Source organism: Rhinoraja longicauda, chromosome 21 (assembly GCF_053455715.1).
Source record: "Rhinoraja longicauda isolate Sanriku21f chromosome 21, sRhiLon1.1, whole genome shotgun sequence".
In the NCBI taxonomy this organism is placed as follows: domain Eukaryota; kingdom Metazoa; phylum Chordata; class Chondrichthyes; order Rajiformes; family Arhynchobatidae; genus Rhinoraja; species Rhinoraja longicauda.
In genome coordinates this window covers 36,172,434-36,197,002 of record NC_135973.1, presented here as the reverse complement: position 1 = coordinate 36,197,002, position 24,569 = coordinate 36,172,434, and the positions used below count along the sequence as shown (strand labels likewise).

Genomic DNA, 24,569 nt, shown 5'->3' with positions numbered 1-24,569 from the left:
TTTAAATGTGCTATACAAATAAAATTGACTTGACTTGACTTGACTTGACTCCTACACTCAAATCCTCTCGTTATGATGGTCAACATACCATTCGCTTTCTTCACTGCCTGCTGTACCATATCATATCATATCATATCATATATATACAGCCGGAAACAGGCCTTTTCGGCCCACCAAGTCCGTGCCGCCCAGTGATCCCCGCACATTAACACTATCCTACACCCATTAGGGACAATTTTTATTTTTTTTTAACATTTACCCAGCCAATTAACCTACATACCTGTACGTCTTTGGAGTGTGGGAGGAAACCGAAGATCTCGGAGAAAACCCACGCAGGTCACGGGGAGAACGTACAAACTCCTTACAGTGCAGCACCCGTAGTCAGGATCGAACCTGAGTCTCCGGCGCTGCATTCGCTGTAAAGCAGCAACTCTACCGCTGCGCTACCGTGCCGCCATACCGTACCTGCATGTTTATTTTCAGTTACTGGTGTGCAAGGACACCCAGGTCTCGTTGCACTTGCCCTTTATCTAATCTGACACCATTGAGATAATAATCTGCCTCCTTGTTTTTGCTGACAAAGTGGACAACCTCACAAGTGGATAACCTCACATACTCAATAACCCACGTCTGTAGTCGCTTTTTTGCTCTGGTTTATTTTCACCCATATGTTTAGACCGTAATGGTGTATCCTTATTGTTTTGATGTGTTTATGCTCTATTCTTAATTATTAACTGTATGTTTGTGTTGTCATTTGTGAGTGGAGCACCAAGGCACATTCCTTGTATATGCATACTTGGCCAATAAACCTATTCATTCATTCATTTATCTATATTATACTCCATCTGCCATGCATCTGCCCACTCACTCAACCTGTCCAATTCACCCTGCAACCTCCGAACATCCTCTTTGCAGTTCACACTGCCACCGAGCTTTGTGTCATCTCCAAATTTGCTAGTGTTACTTTTAATTCCATCATCCAAATCATAAGTATATATTGTAAAAAGTTGCGGCCCCAGCACCAAGCCTTGCGGCACTCCACTCTCCACTGCCTGCCATTCTGAAAAAGACCAGTTTATTCCTACTCTTTGCTTCCTGTCTGCCAACCTATTCTCTATCCATGTCAATACCCTACCCCCAATACCATGTGCTCTAATTTTGCACACTAATTTCCTGTGTGGGACCTTATCAAAGACTTTCTGAAAGTCTAGATACACTACATCCACTGCCTCTCCTTCATCCATTTTACTTGTCACATCCTCAAAAAATTCCAGAAGATTAGTCAAGCAGGACTTCCCCTTCATAAATCCATGCTGACTTGGACCAATCCTTTTACTACTACCCAAATGTGCCACTATTACTTCTTTAATAATTGACTCCAGCATCTTCCCCACCACCGATGTCAGACTAACTAGTCTATAATTCCCTGTTTTCTCTCTCACTCCTTTCTTGAAAAGTGGGTAACATTAGCTACCCACCAATCCACAGGGAACTGATCCTGAATCTATAGAACATTGGAAAATGATCACCAATGCATCCACGATTTCCAGAGCCACATTCTTGAGTACCCTGGGATGCAGACCATCAGGCCCTGGGGATTTATGAGCCTTCAGTCCCATCAGTTTACCCAATACTATTTCTCACCTAATGCAAATTTCTTTCAGTTCCTCTGTCTCACTAGATCCTCTGTCCTCTAGCACATCTGGGAGATTGTTTGCGTCTTCATTAGTGAAGACAGAACCAAAGTACCTGTTCAACTCTTCTGTCATTTCCTTATTCCCCATAATAATTTCACCTATTTCTCCCTTCGAGGGACCCACATTTGCCTTTACTAATCTTTTCCTCTTAACATACCTAAAGAAGCTTTTACTATCCTGCTTTATATTCTTGGCCAGCCTACTCTTGTACTTCATCTTTTCAGCCCGTATTGCCCTTTTTGTTACCTTCTGTTGTCCTTTGAAAGTTCCCCAATCCTCTGGCTTCCTGCTCTTTGCTATGTTATACATCTTTTCTTTTAGTTTTATTCCATCCCTAACTTCCCTTGTCAGCCACGGTTGCCCCTTGCTCCCCTTAGAATCTTTCTTCCTCTTTGGAATGAAATGATTCTGCATCTCCTGGATTATGCCCAGAAATTCCTGCCATTATTTCCTCTTTGTCCACAGGCTTTTGAAATCTTTTGACAAAGTTACAGACTGAGAACAGAACGGAAAGGCAAGTTAAATAAAAGGAAGGTTTGAATGATGGAGAACACCGGGACCATTGCAATTCACAAATCTACAAGAATGATTTGCATTTAAGAGCATGAAACCCTAGCAATATCTGCAAATGAGAAAAGAAAACTCAAACAGTAACAATGCAGATGCAATTTTATACAAAAAATCTTGCAAACTGGGCAGTTAATTAATAGAATTGCAAGATGTATATATCAAATAGGAAAAAATAAAAATGCCACAGAAAGGGGCAAAAAAGGCAAATTACATAGAATAACAGGGATTGAAAGGAGTGAACAAAAAGGACCTGAGACATTTAAACTAATGAATGGATTGCACAGGGTAAATGTAGAGAAAGTCCTTCGAAAGATGGAAAAATGTTAAAAGCATGGGATCATTCAATGAAGATACGAATAAATCCAAAATGGAAATCATAATGTGTCAGAATATGGAACTTGTTACCCTAGGAAATATTGAATGAAACAACTTTGATGTTTTCCAAAGCAAATCACATGAGAACATGCTAAGAGGACTAAAGGAACATTGAAGATTATGATAACGTAGATTAAATGGGAGATTATGGTTTATGTGACACAGCACAGCAGAGTTTAGTTGCCTAACATGTTGATGTTTCACATGCTATCTAATTCTATTTGAAGGTATCCCAAACCAAAAATCAAATTTCCAATTGCAAAAAATGTTTGAAAATTCATGTAAAAAATAAAATGTATACACTAATAAAATAATAACAAATGCAGTTAATTCCGCTATTTTAACAGCAGGGGGTGAGAATTAATATTATAAAATTCAAACTGCACCCACAGCAACATGCTACGAATCTGTATTCTAGCCAAGTCAAGTCAATTTTATTTGTATAGCACATTTAAAAACAACCCACGTTGACCAAAGTGCTGTACATCAGTTCAGGTACTAAGAACGAACATACAATGGCACACAAACATAACAGCACATACATAAACAGTTATTCTTATTATTATCCTTCTAATGAGAGATTACTTGGTCAAAACACATCCCTCCACAATTATTGAATAAGCTCCATCTCCTGCCACTGAAAACATTAACTAGCCACCTCCAAGTTGTCTCACCCTGCCCCCACACAGGGTGAGTTCATCAAAATAGAAAGGTCCCACTTAGCCAACTTAGAACTTGGATGCAAAAATAGGAACCCAAGTATGTAGGGATTTCTGCTGAAGTTTTACTACTGCTAGAACAATAAACAGCCCTCTGCTTGTCCAGTCTTGTCGGTAACCAGGGGACCAGTACTTGTCGGTAACCAGCCAAGTCTTCAATGGCAGGTATACACTAATAACCATATAACAATTACAGCACGGAAACAGGCCAGTTTGGCCCTTCTAGTCCATGCCGAACACTTTCTCCGACCTAGTCCCATCTACCTGCTCTCAGACCATAACCCTCCAATCCCTTCCCATCCATATACCTATCTAATTTACTCTTAAATAATAAAATCGAGCCTGCCTCCACCACTTCCACCGGAAGCTCATTCCATACACCCTCTGAGTAAAAAAGTTACCCCTCATGTTACCCCTAAACCTTTGTCCCTTAATTCTGAAGTTATGTCCCCTTGTTTGAATCTTCCCCACTCTCAAAGGGAAAAGCTTACCCACGTCAACTCTGTCCGTCCCTCTTAAAATTTTAAAAACCTCTATCAAGTCCCCCCTTAACCTTCTGCGCTCCAAAGAATAAAGACCCAACCTATTCAATCTCTCTCTGTAGCTTAAGTGCTGAAACCCAGGCAACATTCCAGTAAATCTCCTCTGTACTCTCTCTATTTTGTTGACATCCTTCCTATAATTTGGCGACCAGAACTGCACACCATATTCCAGATTCGGCCTCACCAATGCCTTGTACAATTTTAACATTACGTCCCAACTTCTATATAATGAACCAATTATAAACCTGGTGGTGTGTACCTGGAGGGGTACATGTATAGGTTTTTCAGAATCAGCCATGACTTTACCCCGACTTTATAATGAACATATTATTTAGTTTTGTTTCGAGATACAAGGCGGAAACAGACCCTTCGGCCCATCGATTCCACGCCGACCAGCAATCACCCAGTACACTAGCACTATCCTACACATTAAGGAGAATTTACAAAAGCTGATTAACCTACAAACCTGTTTGCCTGGAGTTTGGGAGGAAACTGGAGCATCCAGAGAAAATCCACACAGGTCACAGGGAGAACGCACAAACTCCAAACAGTCAGCACCTGTAGTCAGGATTGAACCCAGGTCTCTGGTGCTGTAAGGCAGCAACTCTACCATGCCACCCCTTATCTTGCAGTTACTTCAGATCCAAAGAAAATGTGCATGTTTATCTTCCTAAATCAACTCCCATGAAAAGATTCACTCAAGTCTTGGGCAAATGACTGCAGAAGAGCAGTTATAAATTATTTTTAAAGTAATATTACATGAAGAGCAAATCATTTTCTTCTTGGGATTAAGGATGACTTGTTTCCCTTTGTGTTTTGGGGTTCTGAGGTGAACAGCGAGTCCAATGTGGAAACTGCAGATTTTTCCACAAATGAGGCAGGAGGCACTTAATGGGATGGACAAGTTGTTTGTTTGTGAGGTGATGTGCTCTTTCTACCAATGATGAAGGTATCGGATATGCTCCAGGTTCATGGCTTCAGGGATCTCAACATCTTGACTGTTCCTTCCCCACTTCGAGCAGTCAAGGAGTCAGTGGGGATGTTGCACTTTTTCTACGAAACGTTGAGCACATCCCTCAATGTTATTTTTTATCTGTTGATAAATACCCTCTAACAGTAGAGTTTGGCACTATGTATGCAAACACCATGGTCTGCAACTAGGTCCTCAATGTAGGGAACCTTTTACTTTTCTTGCAACTACCCGACCATATCAAGAGCATCCTCTGTAACCCACTGAATGGCAAAATTACCAGTTAAGAGCATAAAATCAATAATTGAAGCCTAATCCAACATATGTAGGCAACAAAACCAAATAACAGTCTCCATTCTAATATCCAGTCCTCAGGTTAAGATTATCTTTTCACTTTTCATTTTAGCCTCCTTTCCATTTGTAAATACAAATAGAATAGAATGACATTTTACCTTAACAGCAACATAGCCTTCCATTTTCTCCATTTCTCCGAGCAACGCCGAGAGTAGGGAAGATTTCCCACATCCAACAAGTCCAACAACAGCTATGAGAGTGCCTTCAGGAATTTCTACACTAATACTGTGGAATAGAGAATGGAAATAGAAGCTTATGAATTAAAAAACAAAAAGGTAATTACAGTGGCAAACAGTAAACTTGTCAAGTATATTTGATCCAAGCCTGTCCAATTAGTTTTCCTTGTTACAATTGACTGACTTAAATTTAATTCACAAATATAAAGGGGCAATCAGTTTCCCACCAGGAGGTAGTGCAGTGCAGTGGCACATCCAAACTCATGTTCAAACTCTTTGACAATGCCACTGCAGAGTTGTAGATGTAGCCTAGCCCATCACACAGACCAGACTTCCCACCATTGAATACAAATACATTACATGTTACCAAAAGCAGTCTACGGTTTGTACCTCCTGAATAAAATATGAATCAGGGTCAGTGTTTATAACTGTAATTGTTGGGAATGTTGCCCAACCCAATCAGATAATTTGAAAACAATTGATAGCAGTATTCAATGCAATTCAATCTTCACTAAGCAGCAATTTGAATGAATATAACTTTTGAATGCCATCTCTAATAAAACTTCAAATCATGTTGAAATGCTACATCTGAAGATGAAGTCCTTTCCCTGCAACCTCCCCCATCCTCCACCACCCATACACTGAAATCAAAATTACCGTACAAAGACTCCATTGTACTTTATGGTTGTTTAAGCACCAATTATTATGAAAGGCTAAAAGCATTTTTGTGTTTGAAGGAACATAGTGTAGTGCATGATCGCAATTGACAGTGTTGTCTGCCAAGCACTGTTCAGTTACACAATACTTAGAATAGTCTTAGGTTTCACCCCCAGCTATTATCTAAAAAGAGAGCATATCATTTATGTTTCAACTCCGCCAAGGTCAGAGTTGAACCTGACCTTGGCGGAGTTGAAACATAAATGATATGCTCTCTAAAAAACAAAAAAGTGATTACAGCGGCAAGCAGTAAACTTGTCATGTATATTTGATCCAAGCCTGTCCAATTAGTTTTCCTTGTTACAATTGACTGACTTAAATTTAATTCACAAATATAAAATTTGTGAATTATATTTTATATTCTCAAATAAAATATTTTTATCAATATAAAATAAAGGTCATACAGCAGTACAGATTATTCTAAGAAGATAAATACAGGAGTGTCCATTTGAACAATCTAAATTAATATGGATTATGAAACTCAGATTAACTTCCACAGAAGGAATGTAACGTTTCCTTGTTCAAGGTGACAGCTCGTCATGGATAATGTATACTGGTGTTGCCCACAATCACCTCATTCCAATAAAGTGAGTAATTAATTAAACCAAGGTTAGGGAAGTTTGTTACAAACGTACAGAGCTAAGTGAGGCCACAGTTGCAAGTACTTGCACAGTTCTGGTCTGCCTCCCCAGGTTAGCTGGAATAACATTAGAGGCAGTCCAAAGGGGATTCACCAGGCTAATTCTTGGGTTGGCCCATCAGGAGGGGCTAAACAGGTTGGGCCTGTATTCTTTAGTTTGGAAGAAAACTGGACAATCTTAAAGGAAATATATAAATCCTAAGAGGGCATGACAGGTAGATATAAAATGCTTTCACTGATGGGAGAAACTCAAACAAGGGTATAACGTCAAGATAAGGGGTTAGTTTAAAGCCAAGGTCTAGAGAAATGTCTTCTCAAGGTATCGGGTGAATCTCTAGAGTGGTGGAGAAATATTAGAAATATTGAAAGAGGAGGTTTACCTCTGCTTGTACTCCATTTTAAGATTTCATGCCAAATTTAAAAAACTCAGCAGCAACTTACATAGAAACAAAGATCCATTCTTTTATCAGATGGTTCCCTGGATAGGCCAAAAAGAGCAGTATTTGTCTCTCAACCACCTATTCCCAACACAATCTTCAATCCTCCTTGCACACTACCAACCCACCTAAAAACATAATTTCTTCAGCAAAATCTTTTACATAAATATTTTACACATAATTAAACACTCATTTGGAAAAGAAAACAATTGAATTGCAAAACCACAAATCTGGAAATCATTTTCAAAAAAATAATAACATTGCATTATCAAACAAAGTATTTTTGTTTCTTACTTATTAAGGCATGGAGGATCTTCTCTGGACCAACTGAAAGTTCCATTGTACACAATGATACTGTTCAATGCTATTTAGAATAAAATACAATTAATCTTTCATACAAATAATTTGTTACTCTTTAAGTCTTTCACTATGGTCTCATTTTGGATCTTGTTAATTTATATGCTGGCTTATTTTAGCCAGGACATTAATGACAATACAAACACTAAACCACTGTTTAGTTGATAAAAAAAGTAAAATATGCCAAATGTACAATCAAAATGGTTGACAATCTTATTATGGTATAGGAATTCTAGGAAAGCAGCTTTGGTTGTACATAATGGAGTTTACAGAGTACTATCTTTACATATCTGCTGTGCTGTTGCAGGTAAGAATTTAATTGTTCCATTTCAGGGCATATACATATCAGGGCACTCGTGAATCGTGATGTGAAATGAAACGACGTTACTTAAAAGATGTCGATTGATTAAAGCTCTTTAGAACATGGAGTACATAAATATACTGCGTAAAAAGCAAGTTCTCTCTTTTTAGATTAAACTTTTTATAAAGAAAAGATCAACTTTGGGAATAAGTCTTTTAACAAAAGGGTTTGCACACAATTTCTAGTCAAAGAGGATTATGCCATTTGATTTTTAACCTTAAAAGACATGACTCATTTATTCCAAAAATCATCAATAAAACATTTTTTTTCCATTTGCTTTGGGGAGAGTGCCAATAATAAAACAACTTCCTAAACTTGCACATCTAAATCATAAACACAAGATTAAAAAGCATGCGCAGGGATTTTTTTTTTTTTTTTTAAATCGCCATTTCTTACTGTATTATGTTTTCCAATTGTAAGTCCATGCAATTGGACCATTTAGCAGTTAAAATTGCAAAACTAATCTTGAATTGACAGGATAAATAAATAATTCATGTTCCTTGCATGTTCAAAAAAGGGAATGATCATTTTGAGCCAGCATTTTGCACATTTAATACTGGAACGTTGTAATAAAATTTGCAAGATGCCAAGCTGAGAGCCTTACTTCATTGTTCATATAGGATAGTCCCTTCCTACTTACAGCCTGGGTTGAATTGCCTGTCCACAGCATCTAGGTCCAGTTCGTCATGAGAGAGAAATGTCTCCAGACGGTCCAAGGAAACGCTTGCCTGAAAACAAAATAATGAAATAGATTTTACATGTACCAATTTGCAACTGTGAAAGATAGCTTTCATAGAAACATAGAAACATAGAAAATAGGTGCAGGAGTAGGCCATTCGGCCCTTCGAGCCTGCACCGCCATTCAATATGATCATGGCTGATCATCCAGCTCAGTAACCTGTACCTGCCTTCTCTCCATACCCCCTGATCCCTTTAGCAAAAAGGGCCACATTTAACTCCCTCTTAAATATAGCCAATGAACTGGCCTCAACTACCTTCTGTGGCAGAGAATTCCACAGACTCACCACTCTCTGTGTGAAGAAATGTTTTCTCATCTCGGTCCTAAAAGACTTCCCCCTTATCCTTAAGCTGTGATCCCTGGTTCTGGACTCCCCCAACATCGGGAACAATCTTCCCGCATCTAGCCTCTCCAACCTCTTAAGAATGTTATATGTTTCTATAAGATCCCCCCTCAGTCTTCTAAATTCCAGCGACTACAAGCCTAGTCTATCCAGTCTTTCTTCATATGAAAGTCCCGCCATCCCAGGGATCAACCTGGTGAACCTTCTCTGTACTCCCTCTAAGGCAAGAACGTCTTTCCTCAGATTAGGAGACCAAAACTGCACACAATACTCCAGGTGCGGTCTCACCAATGCCCTGTACAACTGCAGAAGAACGTCCCTGCTCCTAAACTCAAATCCTCTTGTTATGAATGCCAACATACCATTCGCTTTCTTCACTGCCTGCTGCACCTGTACGCTTGCTTTCAATGACTGGTGCACCATGACTCCCAGGTCACGTTGCATCTCCCCTTCTCCTAATCGGTCACCATTCAGGTAATACTCTGCTTTCCTGTTCTTGCCGCCAAAGTGGATAACCTCACATTTATCCACATTATATTGCATCTGCCATGCATTTGCCCACTCGCCTAATCTATCCAAGTCACTCTGCAGCCTCCTAGCATCCTCCTCGCATGTAACACTGCCACCCAGCTTCGTGTCATCTGCAAACTTAGAGATGTTGCATTCAATTCCCCCGTCCAAATCATTAATATACACTGTAAATAACTGGGGTCCCAGCACTGAGCCTTGCGGTACCCCACTAGTCACTGCCTGCCATTCCGAAAAGGACCCGTTTATTCCTACTCTTTGCTTCCTGTCCGCCAACCAATTTTCTATCCACCTCAACACTGAACCCTATGAAGCAAACTTTAATATAGCTCAACCACGTTTTAGCACAAATTAATAGGATTAATAGAAAGTCTGGAGTTGCATTTTCCACTCAAGAATCTTTTGAGAACTTCTCGCTTGAAAAACGCACAAGTGGAAAGTCGTGGGAATCTTAGACACACATCAGCCTGGATAGTGTCATTTAACTATTCAGTTTAGGTCTCAAAACATTTACGGGATTTAGAATGTAATTTCTTTGTAAAATGGGTGGAAATGAGATGTGTGCACTTGGATTATTTAAAAGGGTCATAAACATTTTCATTACACAAAATCATCATGAATCTATCTAGCTCACAGAGAAGCGATTCGAACGAAACTACACTTTCCAGATATTGGTCCACAAGCTTGTGTATAGTACTTCAAGTATATTATTCAATCATCACATCCAAGTACATTTTAAATACAAAGTTTATATCTATAATTATGCAATGAAACCCAGACTTCTATCAGTACCTGGGGAAAAATATGTTTTCCCAGTCCACATTATCCTAACCTATCCATTCTTGCTGCAGATAAAATTTGCCAACCATGTCATCCTGCTCAAGTCTGACTTTAGGAATTTTGCCAAGTTCTTAAAAAGTCAATGCTGGACCAGGAGAAACATTCACGAAAATCCTCTAAAAATCGGTGCCCTATTTGCAAATTTATCAACACAAAATATATTTACATTTATTATATATTTAATAGGTTTATAAATAATTATCTAATTATTCATATTAAAATATATTTATATTAGAAGGGTTTCAATCTACCTGTACCAAACTGCTAATGACCATGGGTAGCATGTTGAGCGGAAATCTGAGAATGTTAAAAAGCGCCAGAGAAACAAAAGCTTTCTGAGCATCCAACACATTCTTCTCATCGATAAGCACATATACTCCAAATGTACATAAAGCAACCTATTCAAAATGAAGAGAAAGCACATTGTAATCATTTTTTAAACGTATAACGCACAGAAGTAAAGAACCCAACTATGGAAAAAAATTAAATACAGGAATCATAGGCATGAATTTAATATAATGACAATCTAATATTGTCACAATAATATCAAACACTAGAATATTTCAAGTTAGAGTAAATTTTACTTCACTGCTTAGGATATCATGAGTTAAACCTTATTGCCATTTGTAATTGTTAGTCGACTTATGCAACTATACAATTACACTACATTGAAACCAGCAAACACTAATTTATGTTGTCCCTCCACTCTCCTGGTATGATACAGAAGTTTAGCCACAATGGCATGGCATTGGAAGGTTAAATATTTCACAATTCAGTGTGCAACATCCTCCATATGTCTTGTATCTGCAGTGTTGTCCCACTAATGCAAGCAAAAATCTGTGGTTACAGGCATTGAATATCTTTGCACAATGAACCCTTTCCACAGAATTAGCTAAAGAAATTAGTATTGCCATGCATTTCACTGCCTCGTTGTTTTAACCATGTGTGTTAGTGGCTATTTAATGCAGAGCTCTTATTTAAAACCTTTAAACAAATGTCGAACACTTCTCTCTATCGTGGAGTTAAAGCGCTGCCAAAAACTCTATTCATTTTTCAAAGATGGACTGTTAGACATAAAACAGAGCTCGAAGAACATTCAATTTGAAGATCAGGATTGACAGTCTGCTGCAAAATATAATCCACATTCAATGAGTAATGCCTTGCATTAAAAAAAATGTGGGATTCCTAGAGAGCAATTGAAAGAGGGCATTTTGTACCCTTTATTATTGTGCAAGAAGTGTTGTTATTTCATGAGCTGGGGAAATACATTACTCAATGAGAAAGCAAAAAAAGTGTAGAATTGTAGTATTGAACAATTTTGGTTGGATTTGTGGAATCCACTTTGATTTGAATATCAGTTTCAAAAGCAATAGCCTTGACAGAAGCTTAACATTGCAGAAAAAATAACTGACCTGTGGGACAATAACTAGTATTTCTATAAACATGACAGCTCGCCCGGTGCGGGAAAGCGCACAATGCAGATGCTTAGCAAGGACAAGTTCATGTTCAAGAATATTTTGTAACAGCACACATAAACCCCTAGTTCCATTAACAAATAATTTTCTCCCTCTCTCACTCGTTAACTTGAATATACCAATATGTTGGTAATCTTTCAATAATGAGAGAAAGCAAGGTTAATCACTAGAGCTGAATCTATGTGCAAAATACTAAATACTAAACAATGCACTGACACAGGAAATTACTCTGGAATCCCAGGTTTGTGTTTCAGTCAGTGAAGTGTTTTTTAGTCATTGATGATCCACTTCAAATAATTAAAAGAACTCAATTGAGTAAATTGCATTGGACAGTGAGTCTGTCTGGACTTCATCCGAGCTGAAAGCCAACACGCAAGTGCATACCGTTGTGGAACTCTTCAATTTTCATTTTTATTCTGCCATCTACTCTCTATCATATATACACTCTTAAAATAGGTCGAGAATTCTTTCCAGTCATAAATTCTTTCCTCAAGACAACACTGTACGCAGAATAATATACTGCAGGCAGCAATGCATCTCTCGTGGGCATTCTTTAACCTAATGTAGGCATAAAGTTACTGTAGCTCATATGCAGCACTTCCCTTTTCAGCTTTAAAACATAATATAACATTGAATAAAAATATTCTCTAATCTTGTTCCACTCCTTGGTTTCCCCTCCTCTGAATTTTATCACTTCTTTTTTACAGCTAACGCTTTTGTGGGGATTGTGTTAGGATTAACAAACTCATTGGGAAGGCCGACTCCGTTCTGGGGGCGAAGTTGGATTCATGGGAGGTGGTCTTGGAGGGGAGGATGCTCCTCAAACTGCAGAGCAATCTTGGACAACACAGGTCAAACCCTCTATGACGCACTGGTCAACCTGAAAACTACCTTCAGCAACAGACTGGTTCCACCAATATGCAGGACAGAACGCCACAGGAGATCCTTCTTCCCTGTGGCTATCAAACTGTAGAACTCCCCCCCCCCCCCCCCTTCTGTCATGGGGTGGGGTAGATCGACTCCCCCCCCACCGCCCCACCGAACTCCCCTCCCTCCCCAATCCTTTCCACTCATCACTTCATTTTCATGTTTCATATATTTTGTGTTTTATGACTGCTGGCAGATCAATTTCCCTCCTGGGATATATAAAGTTCTATCGTATCGTATGCACTTCGCTGCAAGATAGTCTTTGACATATTTCCCTATTACATGGACGTATAGGCCAATTTTGATAATGTTATAAATTATACGTAAATATATACTGTTCCAATACTTTTCTGAAAAAGTACAAAATATAAATGTGGTTATCAAACATTAAGTGTCATAGGATAATTCAACTTTTAGAATATCATTTTAGTGAAAGGTCATGATAGACAAATAAAATCTACAATGATAGAAAAATATTGCTCCTTCTATAAATATTTATGTTCAAATCAAATGTTTGCTGATAATAATGTTTCATACTATTTATAACACTTGTCTATGTAAAAACAGCATTGTCTCAATACTCAGCACTGCATTATATTATTAGATGGTTAATAAAATCATTAAATCTTTTATGCCAATGATCACCAGGGATCAATGGATTTTTGGAGTGAATGCCTTCCCTGTAATCCACAACATGGAAAATGGTCAGCAGTAGCTTAATCAAATAGGACTGCTGTCGATTTCTTGACATTGCGTTGTCCAGGAACTTTAGGTATAGCTAATCTCATTAGCACGTTAGTTACTTCGTTGATATTGACATATCCAATGAGACCATTGTACTGTTTAGGTACAAGTGGGTAAGTGGGCAAAGACTTTTGTAGCTTATTCATATTTAGGCTTCAGTGAGATGCAGTAGCATTTATCTAATTATTTAATACATGTTGACATGAAGGCTGTTGTAAGGAGTTATTATTCCAACAGCAATTATTCAAACAGCAACTTTAATGGTAGACTGTGCGTCTGCTAAATAGGCTTTTCCCTCTTTCAACAGGTTTTTCCTACGCCCCTCAAAAATGTTGGGGAAGGTCGGAAAAGCCCAGTTAGCAGACACATTTGGTGGCAGTGTATGACCAATGATTGAATTTCTTGGAGGCAACATAGAGAGCTGCTGGGGGAAGTGCATTTGATATGATGCACATAGATTTTAATGCATCATCTTTTTATGAAGTTTCACAGATCAGTAAAGCAAGGCTGAAGGAATCCAAAAAGGGGAAGGCTGGATTCATAATTGCCTCAATAGCAGACAACAAAAGGTGACATTCAAGGGAAGTTTTAACAACTGAACAACTCTGGGCAGGGAGCATCTGCAAGGGTTAGTGCCAGGTCTAATAAAGAATTATTCACATGAAACATGCCCTGCCTGATCCGTTTAGTGTCTCCAGCATTTTAAGTTTATATTTCAGAGTTTGTATATCCTTGCTTTTCATGGTATATTTTATGGCAATGATTTGGGTTTAAACACAAGACTCGTAGCAGAGTGAAGGAAATACACTGTGTCATGGGGTCTGGATGTCATGAACAGCTAGTTCCTAAAAATAGCAACGTCATAATAACCAGATTAATCTGTTTCATGTGCATTCAAAAATGTAATCTGCAAGGACATTCTAGCCAATTCCTCTTCGAGATTAGTGTTAAGAACCTTTTACATTTCACTCGAGACAGTTAACTGTGACCTGGTTTAATATTTCACCAAAATGCCTGCATTCCTTTACAAGCCCACACTGGAGTAACCTAAATGTTCCAATTTCTCCTGTGGGAAATAAACCGAGTTGTTGCTTCAAGTTCGGAAGCTAGTGTGCGATCAAAGCATGCTAGCTCAAATAAAGCTCCAGAGCGGTGGCGTGTCATGTACATGCTCGTCAATGTTTGATTCTATGTGATTGTAATCAAACGGTGAATAAATCTAAATGACCACGTGACGCTGAGAACCATGTTATATTATGAACATCCAAGGATTCAATTCTGAATGCCATCCACCTTTTAAACAGAAATATAGGGAGTGCTGAGTAACTCAGCGGGTCAGGCAGCATCTCTGGAGAACATGGATAGGTGACATTTTGTGACAGGGCCATTCTTTAGACTGATTGTGGGGGGCGGGTGGGGGAAATAAAGAGGAATGTTGGAGATTGGAAAAGGGGTCGTCACTGGAAGGTGAGAATTCCTTACCAGAGAAAAAGGGCCAGAGACTGAGGCGATGGAAGAAGAGGCGAAAGTCATTGAGGTGTGGGGGTAGGGATAAGGCAGCTGGTGAGATCTGTCCATTCTGCATTGGAAAGGGGGAGGTCAGGCGAGGTTGTGAAAACCCAACAGGGGTAAGGGCCAAGGGAGGGGCAGAAGGGTGGTATAGAGGTAGCAGAAATATGTTGATTAAAAGCTCCATTTACATAAAAATCCAAGGAAAGAATACATCCATTTTTATTTAGCGAGTTTATAAACTTTCGTTAATTTGTAGATTTTTTAACCAAAATAAATACATTTTTAGGTAGTTATTTTTTCCATTTATATTGCAGCCAGTAATTGAAGCTCAACAGTTGTGGATCAGTCCAGCAATAGTAAGAAAAAAAAAATCCCAGACATTTTTCAAAAGAGCTAAACTTTGCACATTCCCCAAATTCTACTTTCCTTACCAGAAATGGAGCACAGACCCAAGTGAATGTAGACACAGCTGCAAGATAGGCAGCACTTTTGAGCACTTTGAGCTCCTTCTCTCTAATGTCCAGCACCTTTTCCTTAAATGCCAGCTCCCAGGCATAGAGCTTAATAACCCTTATTCCATTGAGAACTTCATTCATCAGTTTGATACGGTTGTCTTTTTCCTTCATCTGTGTCACCTGCAATTAAAGGACCGTCCAATAGTACAACTTTCATTTGCAGGAACCATCCAACCAATTTTAACTAATTCATATATGAAAGCAACAATAACTGGGATTTCCACACTGTTATTCATAACCAAAATTGCAGCAATCTTTCACAAACTGCAGTATGTATGCTTCCCCTGGTAGTTGGCAGGAGAGGTTGGGAGAAGTGAAGCCCATTTACTTATTATAGTGTAATTAACGTTGAAGGTGGCTTCATTACACCAGAAAACAACATGGCATCTCAGCCCCCCCCCCCCCCCCCCCCCCACAAACATTAGAACTTTATTGCCCAGTTTTCTAGAGCCTCGTTACTCAATGTACTTTGAGACAAGGGAGATAGACTACTTGCTCAGTCTCTAAACTGTCGTTGCCACAAGCTAATTTTTTTTCTGCTGAAAAGCTAAGCTTTGGGGCAAAACTAACATCGTGATATTGTAGATCTGCGCATCCAATTATATTATGTTTCCTAAGAGAATATACGACAGTTCTAAATAAATTAGATGCAAAAACTTCTCTATCAATATGGGTCTGTTCAGGATATACAGGACAGCACAAGAGTGTGATTCAGCTGAACAACAACTAAAAGGAATGTATAACGCTACTCCATCAACCCTTGTGTGCTGTCATTTCTCCAATGTTTCACAGACTATTTTAAAATGCAGCATCTTTTTTTCTCATGAGTGGGTTTAGAAACCTATTAAGCAGATTTTTAGAAGTCTCCGACTTGTGGGCTTGAGAAAAAGAGAAAATTGGCTTCTTACCTAACTTTTCTTTTTATGACCAAATGTCTTTTACATGTTGTTATCGCACCTGCCACAATCACCCTCTATGTGAAGTGGTTGCCCCTCAGGTCCCTTTCAAATCTTTCCCTTCTCACCTAGTCCCTCCCGAGCCATCCTTTTACTCTTAATGTATTGTTTACATCTCTTAGGAATTTCCTTTACCTTGCCTGCCAGCTCCATTTCATGTCCACTTTTTCTGCCGTCTTAAGTGCACACTTATATTCGTTTGCTTGACTCCAACTACATTATGATGCCTCTTTTTCTTGATCAGACCCTCAATATTTCTAATCAACCAGGGATTCCTAAACCCATCAGCCTTGCTCTTGCGGTCACACTTTAGAAAGCCTACTGCTTATCCAACGTTTCTTTATTTGAAAACAATCTCACCCAGTCAACCTGAAAGTTCCAGTCCAATGTCTCAACAATTGGCCTTGTCCCAATTTAGGACCTTGACCGGTCACACCCTTCTCCACAACTATTTTAAAACTAATAGGATTGTGGTCACTAGTCCCAAAGTGCTACCCTACTGGCAAGTGCATACACTTGCCTTTCCTTGTTCCTCGAGAGGAGATCCATCATTGCATCCTCTCCAGTCGGGCCTGCTATGTATTGATTTATTGAACACATTGAACAAATTCCACCTCATTCAAGCCCTCTGCTCAGTGGGTGTCCCAGTCAATATTAAGGAAGTTAAAATCTCCCACTAATACTACTCTAATATTCTTACAGCTCCCTGCACATCTCCTCTAATACTTGCTGCCTGTTGGAGGTGGGGTGATTTGTTTACAATACAGTCCCATCCAAGGGATCGCACTTGTCCTCTTTCCAGTTCTACCATGTAGCCTCACCGAACAATCAACCAAAGAATATTCTCTCTAAGCAATGGTCCAACTTGGTTAAAAGGGCAACCCTTCCCCTCCTCTCTTACTTGTACCTCTACCCTGTCTGTCGCATCTGTACCCCGATACACTGAGCTGCCAGGCCTGCTATTCTCTCAGCCATGTTTCTGTTATGGCTAAAGTATCCCAATCCACCCTGAACTTGTCCACCTCTTAAGCCTTGAAATTAATGCTTTTTTAACTACCATCTTCCTTCTCTTTGACTTACTCCTTGTTATCCTATCTATTCTAATTTGTTCTATTTGTTTACCTTATTTGCCCCCAACCTCTCATCCTTTTTCTGCTCTTGCCCCTTTTCTGTTCTTAAACACACTTAGTTGTTTTCGTTTAAACCCTCCCAAGTGACACAAGGAAATCTCCCACCCAGGATAGTGCTCCCCCTCCAGTTCAGGTGTAACCCTTCCCTCTTGTACAGGTCACCTGTGTCCCATGTAAAATCCCAATACTCCAAGAACCTGAATCCCTGCACCATCATCTCAGCTCAGCTTGGCCTATTTTTTGGCCTCGCTGGCACATGGCACAGAAAGAATCCAGCAGGTTACTACCCTAGAGATCCTGCTTTTTAAACTTCTTTCCTAACTCTGTGCTCATCCTTTTTTCTATCCATGTCGTTGGTACAAATGTGCATAATGACCTCAGCCGTCCCCTCCCCCCCCCCCCCCTTGAAAATGTCTGCAACTGTTGAGTGACATCTTAGACCCTGGAACCTAAGAGGTAACACACCATCTTACAATTGGTAATATATTAGAAAATAGAAAATACACACATGTCCACATATTCCAAAAAGTGGACATTGGTTTCCGTAGTAATAGTACACTGAAATGATGATAATGGTTTGTTATCTCTGCACTTAACTATAAAATTAAAGTTGTCTCACAATAACTAAGCAGTGATTACCAGGCCTACTGCAGTCTCACTGGTATTGGAAATGATGCAACATAGATGCATTATTAACAAGAGAAAAGAGGAATCAAACTATTGCTTTTGGATTATTTACATCAAATATTTCAAAAGGCAATGTTTCAAATAATCCAAGTTCGTACAAAATTGGTTTTGAAGACATAACAATCAAAAGTATACAGGACAACATTGTATGTAATCACAGATTAGTACCTTGGAAGTTAATTTTCAATTTGTAATTTTACTGGCTTATCTTGCAGATTGCAGGAGTATTACAAACAATGCAAATTAAAAATAGGTTGATGTGAAAGTAATCAAAGATTAACATACCTGGAGGGTTCTTGTCTTCATTGCGATGACGCTATTGATTGGGACCAATAGAATCATGACAGCCACACCAGCTAACACCGAGGGACCCAGATTCTAAATAAGTGCAACAAAAATTTAATGTTTACAAACTATTACTGCAAAATTACCAATCTTGCACTAAATTATACAATGAGAATATTACAACCATTATACACAAGTTGGTTTGTGACAACAACATCTATGCCTCAAGATGGATAATACTAGAATAAAATATATAATAAAGATAAAAAGAACTATACGTGCTAGAATCCTCAGCAAATCACACGGTGCTGCAGGAACTCAGCGAGTTAGGCAGCATATATAGAGTGAATGGACAATGTTTTAGGGTTGGATCCCTTCCTTAAACTGATATGGTCGGTAAGAAAGCTGGAAGAGAAAAGGGTGGAGCAAAGCCTGCCAAGTGGTGTGGATACGGGCTTTCATTGGCAGGTGGGTGGAGCAAGTGACAAAGGTGGGAAGAAAAATGGAACAAAATTGTGTCAGATAAGGAGGCAACTAAAACGCAAGGGGAAGGGGGAAATGGGAAATGAGCGCATGGAGGAGGGGAAGGGAGCCGGGTGGCTGAGGGGAGGGGTGGTGGTTTGAGAAGTTCTGAGGAAGTCTTAAGATCTGAAAGATTAACATTTTCACTTTCCACCAATCTGTCTGTCCTGCTGGGTTTTTTCATGATTTTAGTTTTTGTTTCACATTTTTAAAGATTTTCTTCACTAACAGAAATCTTATTCTTTTAATTTGAACTCATCCCTGTAAGCTACTGATAAACCCATTACAAGGTTTTAGGTGAAATTTGTTTTTAGTTCCAAACTTCCTCCATTGTAACCAAACAGCAACCAAGAGGTCTTAGATAAAACTAATCTTATCAAGGGGTTTCTTACTGAGCTAGCTAACCTGTTCTCTATTCTTCCAGCAAAAATTTCAACAGGTCACTCAGGGATCCATTTAAAAACAAGACCCTCAAAACACAGAAAATCATTCTCAACTGAATTCAAAGTAGAAGGCAAGGGGCAAGATGTGCAGCAAGCAAATTGGAGACAAGCCGAAACAGGTCAAGAGCTTAAGGAGGAGCAAGCAGTAACAAGGTGCCTTCCAAATAACAAGTAGAACAGGCACAAGAAAGATCCAAATTCAGTAGTTTTGAGAATATCATGCAACACTATATAAAGTACAAAAACTACGTTAAATTACCAGTAGAGTAGCAAGATTGAGTACTGCCCTCAACTTATCTTTTCGCTAGAACATATGGCTGTCTTCCTGATGCATCTTTCAGGAACAAATCTTCTCCGTCACTATCTTCACAAACAGCACAATATACTACATCTCTTCACATTTTCATCATTCATGAAATCAGAATTGGTGTTCATGCTGGCCAAAAAACACTGTCCAGGTTAATCCCACCTTCTAGCCCTGCAGGTTAGAACTGGGGCGGCACAGTGGGGCAGTGGTAGATTTGCTGCCTTATAGCAGCAGAAGGACAGGTTCGATCCTGACTATGGGTGCTGTCTGTATGGATTACAAATGTTCTTTGTGACTACATGGGTTTTCTCAGAGTGCTCCAGTTTCATCCCGCATTCCAAAGATGCACAGGTTTGTATGTTAATTGGCTTCTGTAAATTGTCCCTAGTGTGTAGGATAGGACTAGTGTATGAGTGATCGATGGTCGGCAGGGACCTGGTGGGCTGAAGAATATTTTCATTCTGCATCTCTAAACTAAACTAAAATATTGCAGCACTTAGGTCACAAGAAATAGGAGTAAATGATTTGGCCCATTGTGCCTCCTTCACCATTAAATGAGAGAGCTAGATAGAGCTCTTAAGGATAGCGGAGTCAGGGGGTATGGGGAGAAGGCAGGAACGGGGTTTTGATTGAGAATGATCAGCCATGATCACATTGAATGGCGGTGCTGGCTCGAAGGGCCGAATGGCCTCCTCCTGCACCTATTGTCTATAATGAGATCATGGATAATCTTTTACTTCAATGTCACTTCCCTTCACTAACTCCACATCCCTCAATTTTCTTCATATCCAAATCTATTGGCCTGGGCCCAAAATATAATCAGCGGCTGAGCATTCAATCCTAGTACAAAATGAATTCAAAAATCACTACCATGTTGGTGAAAATATTTCTCCTCCTTTGAGCGATGTGAAAACCAAGACCAACTAGGAGAAATCAACTCCATATTGATGCAAATAAAAATAAGCTGGTCATTTGTAGGTAGCCTCTTGACACAAGAAATGGACAACAATAACCTATCCCAAAAATATGAATCATTTGATAGTAAAAATTTGAACCACTTGATGCATTGAGGGCAAAAGAGTTTTAAATATCAAATTACCTGCCACAAGAAATACATTGCAAGGATAACTTGAAGAGGCGCAGACCAAACCATATTTAAGTAGGTTATCAAATCCATGAACTTTTGTGCATCTACTGACATCAAATTTACAATTTCACCAACAGTGGATGTTTTTCTTGCAGCATTTGAAATAACAAGGGCCTTAGTGAAAAACAGTCAAAGAGTTATCAAGCATCGAAACAAACCCTTTGGCCCAAGTTGTCCTTACCGACAAAGTTGTTAATCTACTAACATTTGACAGAAATCGATATGTTTGGTCCATATCTTTTTAAACCTCTTCTAATCATGTACCTATCCAAATTGCTTTTAACCATGTGATTGTACCCACTGCTACAGTTTCCTCTAGGAGCCCCGCCACCTGCTATGTGAAAAAGTTACCCCTCAAGTCCCCTTTTAATCTTTTCCCCCTCATCTTAAACGTATGCCCTCGAATTTAGACTTCCGTACTCTGAAAAAGCACGTGATCATCCATCTTACATAGAACTCAAGCCCTCCAGTCCTGTTAACATCCCGAGAATCTTTTCTGCATTTTTTTCAGCTTAATGACATTCTTTCAATAGCTTGGTAACCAGGACTGTGCACGATACTTCAAATGTGATCTAATTACTCACCATATTGTTACTGTGGAATAGCATGCAGTTACATTATGTTCAATTACATTTGAACAATTTAAAGTAAAATAATATATTCAGTGTTTTCAACAATTACTTGAAAAAATACAGCAAATACTTGACAGACTTAATTTAAAATTTGATTTTTTAAAAAGGAAAAACATTTTCAATAAAATATTTTGTTTAAGCTCTGCACAAGAAGACAAAGTAGGACAGAACCAAAATAAAATTGACAGAATTTTTTTAAATGCTCATTTCCATAGTTAAAGTTAATTTCCCAAAAGGAAACAACACTTTTACATACATTGGAATCCACTTTCCATTTTAACAGTAATTTTTTTTTAATTACTTAAATCCATTATAGAAATTCCTGTTTTTGAAATCTACAATTTTACATGGCCCAATTAACAACATGCAGATATGCAACATTTCCTTCCCAGAGCACAATCAACCCGTTACTGAATATTGATTCTGTCCATATTTCCACATCTTTGCCTTTAAACATAAGAAACTTCAAAAAATATGTTGTGGCTAACTTTTCATGTTGTGTTACACTAAGTGGTTACCAGAATGAAACCATACCTTTCTATAAACTGCTCCGATAATAGCAGTTTTTAATCTCATTCCAGTGACAAAGCATATTTGGAAATATTGATGGAGGAAGAGAGTCTGTATAAATGCGCATATAAATAGAAGGAAAGCATAAAAGTAGCCTTGCCAGGCAGGAGCTTGATCATTATTCACAAACTGCAAAAGCAACCTGTTAACAGAAGAAAAAGAAATAATGCTTCGTTTTTTCAGATAAAACATGGAAACCGTACACCAACATTCACAGTAAATGAATGCGATTACACACCATGGCAGCGAACGAAGGAATCTGGGATTTTGTTTTTAAAAAAGGCATTGCACGTCATGGATTTTAAATGAACATTACAGTGGTCAAAACAAATTTTAATTTTTGTTCCCTTATTACTGCACAAACAAATTAATTTCAACCACTATCTCTGACCATAAGGCACAACAAACATCAGATGCAATATAGACTTTATGTTCAATCCTGAGATAAGCTTCAGACCCCAGTTCCTCTGCAACACCAGAACCACTTATTTCCACACAGATAACCATTCCTGTTCTCCATTTTTCCAAATAAAATGTGCAGAAATAAAATTTGCTATTCAAACTTTTGTCCTATTAAAATTTCTGATTTTAATACTTTCATACCTTCAACATTTTCCAGAATGTAAGCTATTCATCTTTTCGAAATAAAATACATATGTTTCCCAACCTCAAATGATCACATTCAACTTCTTTCGTGTCCTTTAAATTTCCTTTGCCTCGTAACTCTATTTTCACAGCACCAGCCACCTTAAATCCTGCCTCACTTTGAACTGAGATACTACTTTCGGCTTTGACACTAACATTTTGTAGCTACAAGAATAATTTGCTACTTGACAAAATATTATGGTATTGCGCATTTGAGGGGAAGTAAACAATACTGCTTCTTTCTGAAGCTATGCTGGTAAATTTTAACAGTGCAGTATCACTTACTAATGAAAGATGAAATTAGTTTTCCACAACTGTGACAAAAATGCATGTGGAATTAAATATATTAGATTGGACCATATACTACAAGATCTATAATTGTAGAAACAAGGAACTGCATATGGTTTACAAAAAAAGACGCCAAGTGCTGGAGTAGTTCAGCAGGTCAAGCAGTATCCCTGGAGAACATGGATAGGTGACATTGAGGTTGGGACCCTTCTTTAGACCGATTGTAGGGGTGGGAAGAAAGAAGGGGCAAGACAAAGCGTGGCAGGTAATAGGTACAATTGGTATACACCTCTAATTGTCCTGCAAAGAACAGAATTACTTTTATCTAATGGCTATTTTTCCAACATAATTGTTACTCACTTTAAAATTTCAGGACTTGCAAACATTAGCAAGTCATGGATCACTTTATAGAGGAAGCTTATCATAAAATATGGCCCAAAAACTTTACAAAGTGCTTTGAGTAATGAAGGCTTCAAATTTCCTTTCTTCTTCAAAATCAATACTTGTGCTTCATCAGCATCCTCTTGTTCCTTTTTGACCGAATTTCTCGATTGCTTTGGAGAAAACATCATCTCTTTTTGCCTATAAAGTTAAAAAACAGGTCAGTTGAGCATTCTGATAAATAATACAATTTATAGATTTAAAAAATCTGTGAAAGGATTTGCCATGAACAACATTTATAAATATCCCCCCTACTTTGTTATCATGGAACATTCCTTTCCCCATTCTTCAACTAGATGTGGTACAATCATTGTAGATTTATCCTTGGTATTTAAAGACCACAAATCTTCTGTCTGCAATGGTCGTTTATATCCCAAAACTGTCATTCTGAAGAAAGAATGCAAGAAAATACATCTTAATGCTTGGTTTTTTAGTTTGCTTAAAAGTTATTGAACAATAGCAAAGGTTCCAACTTTTGACAGAGCTAAATTACCAAAGTGACAAAGGCCCCCATTTAAAAAATCTAATTATTGGATTAGCATTATCTTCCAACTAAAGAACTTATTTATAAATCTTAAGTTTTATTTCAAAAAAGGATTTTGCAGAAGATTTCATTGGACATCTAGATCAGTGCTTCTTAAACTGGTGAATGGTTCACCCAAGGGTGAATGAAATTATTTTGGGGGTGAATGAAACTAGAGGGGTGAATGACTTAATTTATTCAGATATATATTTATTTTTTTTCCCATACTTAAAAAAGGCATTGCCATTAAAGTGGTTAGTAAGCTCTTATTGGTTTTAATGGCAGTGGAGCTGGAAATTTGATATGTTTTTTCTCTCTACCTATGGTTTTCTAATTTCCAAGTAGCAGGATATTTCCCAAATTTACTGTAATATAACCTTTTAGGGAAAACCAGACGAGCTAGTGGGATCATAAATTTATAAATGGCAACGCTGGAGGATCGCCATAGACAACTG

At 38.4% G+C, this 24,569-nt stretch overlaps 1 protein-coding gene across 1 annotated transcript in view; it reads right to left on the bottom strand.

The window, feature by feature from the left end:
* The window catches only part of abcc1 (ATP binding cassette subfamily C member 1 (ABCC1 blood group)), a 107,811-nt gene that overhangs the window by 40,420 nt on the left and 42,822 nt on the right, over positions 1–24,569 (bottom strand). Inside the window, exons 7-16 of the mRNA XM_078418355.1 lie at positions 23,847–23,978; positions 23,511–23,732; positions 22,182–22,359; positions 20,968–21,129; positions 18,597–18,689; positions 15,455–15,658; positions 10,617–10,763; positions 8,556–8,643; positions 7,492–7,561; positions 5,326–5,452 (exon numbers count right to left, since the gene is read on the bottom strand). Of these exons, the coding sequence (XP_078274481.1) occupies positions 5,326–5,452; positions 7,492–7,561; positions 8,556–8,643; positions 10,617–10,763; positions 15,455–15,658; positions 18,597–18,689; positions 20,968–21,129; positions 22,182–22,359; positions 23,511–23,732; positions 23,847–23,978 (1,423 nt within the window). The remainder of the gene's footprint in view (positions 1–5,325; positions 5,453–7,491; positions 7,562–8,555; positions 8,644–10,616; positions 10,764–15,454; positions 15,659–18,596; positions 18,690–20,967; positions 21,130–22,181; positions 22,360–23,510; positions 23,733–23,846; positions 23,979–24,569) is intronic.